The sequence below is a fragment of the Nicotiana sylvestris genome, chromosome 3, assembly GCF_000393655.2.
Source record: "Nicotiana sylvestris chromosome 3, ASM39365v2, whole genome shotgun sequence".
Classification (NCBI taxonomy): domain Eukaryota; kingdom Viridiplantae; phylum Streptophyta; class Magnoliopsida; order Solanales; family Solanaceae; genus Nicotiana; species Nicotiana sylvestris.
Genome location: NC_091059.1, coordinates 37,185,387 through 37,193,376, shown reverse-complemented (window position 1 = coordinate 37,193,376; position 7,990 = coordinate 37,185,387). Strand labels below are relative to the sequence as shown.

The 7,990-nt window shown below is 41.8% G+C and overlaps 1 protein-coding gene across 1 annotated transcript; it reads right to left on the bottom strand.

The window, feature by feature from the left end:
• Window positions 1-2,398: 2,398 nt before the first annotated feature.
• Window positions 2,399-4,158, bottom strand: LOC138887247 (uncharacterized). The gene is made up of 2 exons (XM_070168971.1): window positions 4,023-4,158; window positions 2,399-2,793 (listed from the first exon to the last, which is right to left on the bottom strand). Exons 1-2 carry the CDS (start codon window positions 4,156-4,158, stop codon window positions 2,399-2,401), a joined length of 531 nt encoding a protein of 176 aa, XP_070025072.1.
• Window positions 4,159-7,990: the final 3,832 nt, after the last annotated feature.

Here is a 7,990-nt window from a genome sequence, read left to right as displayed (position 1 = left end):
GAGTCTTTCATTTAGTTTTGAAAATTATTTTTCCCGAAATAACTACACGCGTTGTAGCTTAACTTACACCGCGTGGCTTCAAGTAGTTCCCCTACTAGCAACACGCATATCAAATCTACCTTATCTCACTACATGCGTATCAAACCTAGCCTTATACCACACATGTATATCAATGTCACAACACAATCATGACTCGCACCACAAGTGCCAATATACCACAACTTTCCAAAAAGTCAACAATACTAATGTTTCCACAATAAATAGCGCATGGCTTAATCAACAATACCAAAATGAATTAGAATTGCTCATCAAGGAAAGGTATCTCAACAATTAACAACTTCACCTCAATATAATAACGACTTTTACAACTTCAACACAAATAACTCAACAAGAAGATATTCCACGAAATAACAACTTCAAGTAAAAGTAATTCAACAATTAAAGAGGTAACAAGACAATAAGGAAGACAATAACTTCAACTAAAACATATAAGAACAAAATAATAGGTAAAAGGTAGAACAAGTGCTATAAACGTCAAATAAAACATGTAAGAGTAAATTAACACACGTAAGAATAGATTACCAATGAGAGATATAACATGTTATGACAATTCAATTAAAGGCATGGAAAGAGTCTACATAACCTAAACCAGTCAAATACCACATACAGCCTGTGTGCGCACTCGTCACCTCGTGTACACGTCTTTCACATAACAAAAATAGTACAATCAACCCAAATGGTGCTTCCAAACCATGACTCCTTTGAATAATGATATGCAAATTTGAGAAATCCTTAGGCCATGGCATGGAGTCTTCCGGCTATGAGGATGATGCCTTTAGACAATGACGCCTTTGGACAAGTTGGCATTGTTTCAGCCCATGAGATGCAATAATATGATGCTAAAATCAACAAGGCAAGGCTTAGTCTTGTGAGGTTGAGGGAAGAGCTTAGCCCGAAAGAGGAGCAAATAGATAGCGCCGAAGAGACAGTGCTTAGTCTTGGCAAATAAAGGCGATGATTGGCCTTATGCATATAGGAGGCAGAGCTTAGCCTCATGCAGGTTTTGAGACAGGGCCTAGTCTCATGTGGAGAGAAGTCAGAGCTTAGACTTATGCAGATATGGAGGCAGGGCTTAGCCTCATGCAGATGGAGACAGAACTTAGTCTCATGCAGGATTCGGGACAGGGCTTAGTCCCATGTAAATGGAAGGCAGTGCTTAGCCTTATGCAAATGGAGGCAGGACTTAGCCTCATGCGGGATTCGGGACAGGACTTAGTCCCATGCAAAGAGAAGGCAATGCTTAGACTTATGCAAAATGTGGAGGCAGGGCTTAGCCTCATGTAAAATATGAGACAGGGCTTAGTCTCATGAAAAGAGAAGGCAGTGCTTAGCCTTATGAAAAATGTGGAGGCAGGGCTTAGACTCATGCAAAATTTGAGACAGGGCTTAGTCTCATGCAAAGAGAAGGTAGTGCTTAGCCTTATGCAAATATAGAGGCAGGGCTTAGCCTCATGCAAGGTTCGGGACAGGGCTTAGTCCCATGCAAATGGAAGGCAATGCTTAGCCTTATGCAAATATGGAGGCTGAGCTTAGCCTCATGTAAAGTTCGTGATAGGGCTTAGTCCCATGCAAATATAAGGCAATGCTTAGCCTTACACAGTGAACAGTTAGCAAATATGAGTAGATTATTTCTTAGCTGGAGATATATTTGGTGTCTGGTGGCCCGATTGATAGTGATTTTGCCACGGGTATATATTTGTGAATGCTATTATTACGTCAGATGTGCCTGTGCTCAAAGAAAAATTATAAGTTTTGTAAGGGTAGGTTGATTTGTGCCTTCGTTTACTGGCTTTGCTCTGCTCCGTTCTAGAGGCCTTGTTTGAGTTTCCTTGGGTAACACCTGGCTGTCACGGAAATAGAGTTTTCGAAAATATGTACTTATTAATGAAAGTAAAGCTATTTTAGAAAACATAGTGAAATATCAAGTAATTTTAGATGAACTAGTGACTGTAACATATTTCAGAGGCATTGCAGCTTTCTTGTATTAGAATTTTGAGGGTCCACCTCAAAATTCTGTCCTAGTTTGGTAAATGATCCTTCGGGCTTTTGCGAGTGTCGAAACTTGTTGAACCTTCTTTGAAGTTTTGAGAATCCTTCTCAAAATTCTGCCCCAGTTTCTTAACTAATTTCTGACTTTTTGGCATATGATGGCGTCGGCTGGACTTGCTCCGGAATTTTGAGGGTCCTCCTCAAACTTTTACCCTAGTTTTTGGTTTTGGGGGAAATGAAAATCTTATTATGATATTACCAAACCCATAGGGCTGCCTACGTATCCCCTCTTAAATAGGAATCAGGTCAAGCGCAGTTCAATTACATCAGATGAAGAAAAGTAAACAGTCTAAACATAGTATCTCTTGACTACGTCTGAATTGATTGGTTTTGGCCAAACTTCTCCGTCCATTTCTACCAATATTAGTGCTTCTCCTATTATTATCTTGTGAACCATATAGGGACCTTGCCAGTTGGGAGAGAATTTCCCTTTGGCTTCATCTTGATGTGGGAAGATTTTCTTTAGTACCAACTGTCCTGGTGCGAACTGCCTTGGTTTGACCCTTTTGTTGAAAGCTCTGGACATTGTGTTCTGATAAAGCTGACCGTGACATACTGCGTTCATGCTTTTCCCGTCTATAAGGGCCAGTTGATCGTAGCGGCTCCTTAACCATTCTGCATCGTTGAGTTCGGCTTCCTGTATGATTTTTAAAGAAGGAATTTCTACCTCGGCTAGGGTGACAACTTTAGTACCATAAACCAGTAGATAAAGAGTTGCCCCAATTGATATGCGGACCGTAGTGCAGTACCCCAATATGGCAAAGGGTAGCTTCTCATGCCATTGTTTGTGGTTTTCTACCATATTCCTTAGTATCTTCTTGATATTATTGTTAGCAGCTTTCACAACTCCATTCATTTGAGGTATGTATGTTGTAGAGTTTTTGTGCTTGATTTTGAAGGTTTCACACATGGCTTTCATCAGGTCACTGTTGAGATTGGCAGCGTTGTCAGTGATAATGGACTCGGGAACTCCGAATCGACAAACAATACGATCCTTGACAAAGTCTGCGATGACTTTCTTGGTCACAGTTTTGTAAGACGCAGCTTCCGCCCATTTTCTGAAGTAGTCAATGGCCACTAAAATGAACCTGTGCTCATTTGAAGCAGTGGGCTCGATCGGACCGATGACATCCATTCCCCAGACAGAAAAAGACCAAGGTGCACTTATTGCGTTGAGCTCACTAGGTGGTACCCTTTGGTGGCATTTCTGTACGTACCGGATGCAATCCGTCTCCATGGTCATCCAAAAATATCCAGCTCTCAGTATTTTCTTGGCTAGAACAAAACCATTCATATATGGTCCACAAGTTCTGGCGTGTATTTCTTTGAGAAATATGAAAGCTTCCCTTGCGTCAACATACCTTAACAACCCTAGATCAGGGGTTCTTCTATACAGGGTCCCTCCACTTTGGAAGAAGTGATTGGATAGCCTCCGTTGTGTGCATTTTTTAGTGTGGTTTGCCTGTTTCGGGTATTCTCCTCTCGCCAAATATTCCTTGATGTCATGGAACCAAGGTTTTCCATTCGTCTCCTCCTCAACATGAGCACATTAAGCCGGTTGATTATGGATTCTCACAAGGAAGGCATCAATGAAATTCTTGTCAGGATGTTGTATCATTGATGACAAAGTGGCCAGTGCATCTGCAAACTCATTTTGAATTCTCGGCACATGTTTCAACTTTATCTTTGTGAATCTTTTTCATGTACGTGATGCAAGTATGGTAGTATTTTGGTGTTCTTTGTAGCCCATTATCCTTGAACCTGATGTACCAGAAGATCTGAATCTCCGATCACCAGTAACTCCTATATATTCATATCGATGGCCAGATTGAGCCCCATAATGCAAGCCTCATATTCTACCATATTGTTGGTGTATGGAAACCTAAGTTTCGAGGATACATGGTAGTGTTGACCTGTTTCTGATACCAAAACTGCTACAATGTCTACTCCTTTGAAATTTGCAGCTCCATCAAAGAACATTCTCCAACCGTTGTAAGCCTCAGCAATGTCTTCTCCCACGAATGATACTTCTTCATCAGGAAAATACATTTTCAAGGGTTCGTATTCTCCTCCCACAGGATTTTCAGTAAGGTGGTCTGCCAATGCTTGTCCTTTGACCACCTTCTGAGTTACATAGACGATGTCGAACTCACTTAACAGTATCTGCCACTTGGTTAATTTTCCTGTCGGCATGGGCTTCTGAAAAATGTACTTTAGAGGGTCCATCCTGGATATGAGGTATGTGGTATAGGCACAGAAGTAATGCCTCAATTTCTGAGCCATCCAAGTCAAAGCACAGCAAGTGCGTTCCAACATAGAATATCGTGCTTCGTAAGGTGTGAACTTCTTACTTAAGTAGTATATGGCTTGCTCCTTTCTCCATGTCTCATCATGTTATCCCAAAACACATCCAAAAGCTCCATCTAATACAGACAGATAGAGTAGCAAAGGCCACTCAAGTTCCGGCGGGACCAGAACTGGTGGTGTGGATAGGTACTCCTTGATTTTATCGAAAGCCTTATGACAATCTTCGGTCCAACTTGTTTCGGCATCTTTCCTGAACATCTTGAAGATGGGTTCACATATAACTGTAGATTGTGCTATGAAGCAACTGATATATTTGAGATGTCCTAGGAAGCTCATCACGTCCTTCTTGCTCTATGGTGGCGGTAACTCTTGAATAGCCTTAACTTTGGACGGGTCCAAATCAATTCCCCGACGACTGACAATGAATCCCAATAACCTTCCCGCAGGAACCCTGAATGCACATTTTGTGGGGTTCAGTTTTAAGTTGTATCTCCTTAACCTGTCAAAGAACTTTCTCAAGTCTGATATGTGATCTGCGGCCCTCTTGAATTTGATGATGATGTCATCAACATACACCTCTATTTCTTTGTGTATCATATCATGGAAGATAGTTGTCATGGCTATCATGTAAGTAGACCCAGCATTCTTTAGACCAAATGGCATCATCCTGTAGCAGTACACCCCCCATGGTGTAATAAAAGCTGTTTTTTTGCATCTTCTTCATCCATCCAGATTTGGTGATAACCTGTGAAGCAATCTACAAAGGATAGGAGCTTATTTTTGGTTCAATTGTCAATCGGGATATGTATATTTGGCAGTGGGAAGTCGTTCTTAGGACTTGCTCTACTTAAGTCTCGATAGTCAACACATACTCTGACTTTCCCATCTTTCTTCGGAACCGGTACAATGTTGGCTAACCAGGTCGGGTACTCAACTACACTGAGGACTTTGGCTTTGATCTGCTTAGTGACCTTCTCTTTGATTTTTAGGCTCACGTCTGGTTTGAACTTTCTGAGTTTCTGCTTCACAGGCGGACACATTGGATTAGTAGGCAACTTGTGAGCCACTATGGACGTGCTCAAACCGGTCATGTCATCATATAACCATGCAAAGATATCCTCATATTCCCTCAAGAAATGAATGTACTCCTCCTTCTCTGTCGGCGATAAGTGAATGCTTATGTGAGTCTCATTGATGGTTTCGGCGTCTCCCAAATTTACTATTTCGGTTTTGTCTAGGTTGGACTTGGGTTTATTCTCGAAGTTCTCAACCTCTCTGACAATTTCCTCAGGTATTTCATCTTCTTCCTCTGAGTCGCTATCCTTATGTTGCATTGTCTCATTACATGTCACAATCATCGGTTCATTAGGAAAAGTAATAATTGCGTTGTAGAAAGAAAAGTATGAAAGATTATAATGAATAATAAATAGCAATGCATTGATTAAAAATTTGAAAACATCCAAAACAAGTATGGCTTGATGAATCGAGCAATTATTTTGAAACAAATGAGTATTTAAAACAAAATTACTGAAAACATCTTAAATGCCTAGCATGGCTATAAAAATGAATTAGTCTAAATGCCAAGCTACCCAGGAACTCGGTGGGCCTGGGATGGTGTGGCGGTCCAATTCTTGAGAACGACTCCTTTCTCCACAGTCTGAATGGTGAGGCCTTCTTCCTCCTCCTCCTCAATTATCGCACTACAATCCATGTCTTCATCCTCTTGGAACAAATTCCTCAGCCCAGCTAAAGCTTCCTCCTCTGTCGTTCCCCATATTGTATCAGCTTGGTAAAAACTTTACCCAGATGTGGCACTGGTTTCTCGAGATGGTAATAAGGTCCACACCATAGAGGCGACCAATCATCATACTCTTGCATGTGTACTGGTATCCGAGCCGAAGGTTATACCATGATGTTTCGGCTGTATTGGTTTGGTAATGCCCTGGAGATTCTTCCCAAGCCCCTTGCCGGGTTCATACCCAGACCATGCTAGTATGCTTTCTATTTTGTTACTCCACCATTTGTCTTTCTCAATGGTATTGACATGTTCGATGTGGTGATAGGTTTCCCCTCCTAGCCTTCTTCTGTTCTCGATAACCGGGATGGTTTGACTGGTGTAAATATGGTTACTCCCATCTCTATGTATGATCACCTCCTGATAGTTCCATTCGAATTTCACGGCCTGGCGTAGTGTGGAAGCCACAGCCCCAACGGCATGTATCCAAGGTGGACCCAATAGAAGATTGTATGTAGCTAATATGTCTAGCACTTGGAATTCAACATCAAACCAAGTTGGCCCAATATGTAGGCAAAGATTAATCTCCTCAACTATGGCCCTTTGAGACCCATCAAAAGCTTTCACGTTCATACTTCCTGCCCGTATCTCATGAAAACCTTTGCCCAATCTTTTTAGAGTAGACAATAGGCAAATGTTGAGGCTTAAATCTCCATCTATCAGGACTCTGGCAATAACTTTATCTTCAAACTGCACTATGATGTGCAATGCCCGGTTGTGACTTAACCCTTTAGGAGGTAATTCATCTTCGTGGAAGGTGATCTTATGACTTTCCAGCACTTGCCCTACCATGTTGTCCATTTATCCACATCTGATATTGTTAGGCACATAGGCTTCACTTAACACCTTTATCAGAGCATTCTTCTACACCTCCGAATTTTGCAATAATGATAAGATGGATATCCGGGCGGGGGTTTTGTTCAAATGGTCGACAATAGAGTATTCCCTCGCCTGTACTTTCCTCCAAAGATCGTCCGGTCCAGTTTTAATGACAAGTTGCTTAGTAGCAGCCTTCTTGCTTGATCCTCCCAAGTGTTCAGGTATATAGATCCTTCCCATTCTGCTCATTCCTTGTGCGGCATCAGATTCTCCCATCTTTGCCTTTCCCTTTCGCCTAGCTTCGGCAACGTAATCCTAAGGTATGGCTTTGGAATTGAAAGGAGGTGTGGTTAATATTGTCACTGTGAAAGGTGTGGCCACTTCTACTTCAAATAGAACAGGTGTGGTTGCAGGTAAAGCTACCTCTACCTCAAATGGAACTGATGCAGCTACCTCAACCTCGATTGACGACTGCGTCTGCACCACAATAAGAGTGAGCGTGACTGCAAGTTTAAAGTCATCTCCTTCTCGAATAAGCTCGATTGACCCCTCAGGATCCCATTCTTCATCTACCTCTATCACATGTACCCCATCACCCTTATGATTTGGGAGAGGATTATTGCGAATATTAGGCGCAACTTCTTTTGCCTGTATGACCTTGTTATCAATTAGTGTCTAGATTTTATCTTTCAATGTTCGGTACTCGTCAATGGTGTGCCCCTTCATACCGAAATGATATGCACAGGGTTTTTTGGGTTGGCCCATTGAGATGAGTTCTCCACTACCATAGTAGGAATATGAGTAACATAACCAACAGCCTTCAACCTTTTGTACAGCTGGCAGATGGGTTCAGCAATAGTGGTGTATTGTCTGGGTGGTTTGCGATCGAAGTTAGGTCGGGATTTCTGGTAATTTGGATGAGTTGGAGGTGAATGATAGTAGGCTAGCTGGGTGTTATAA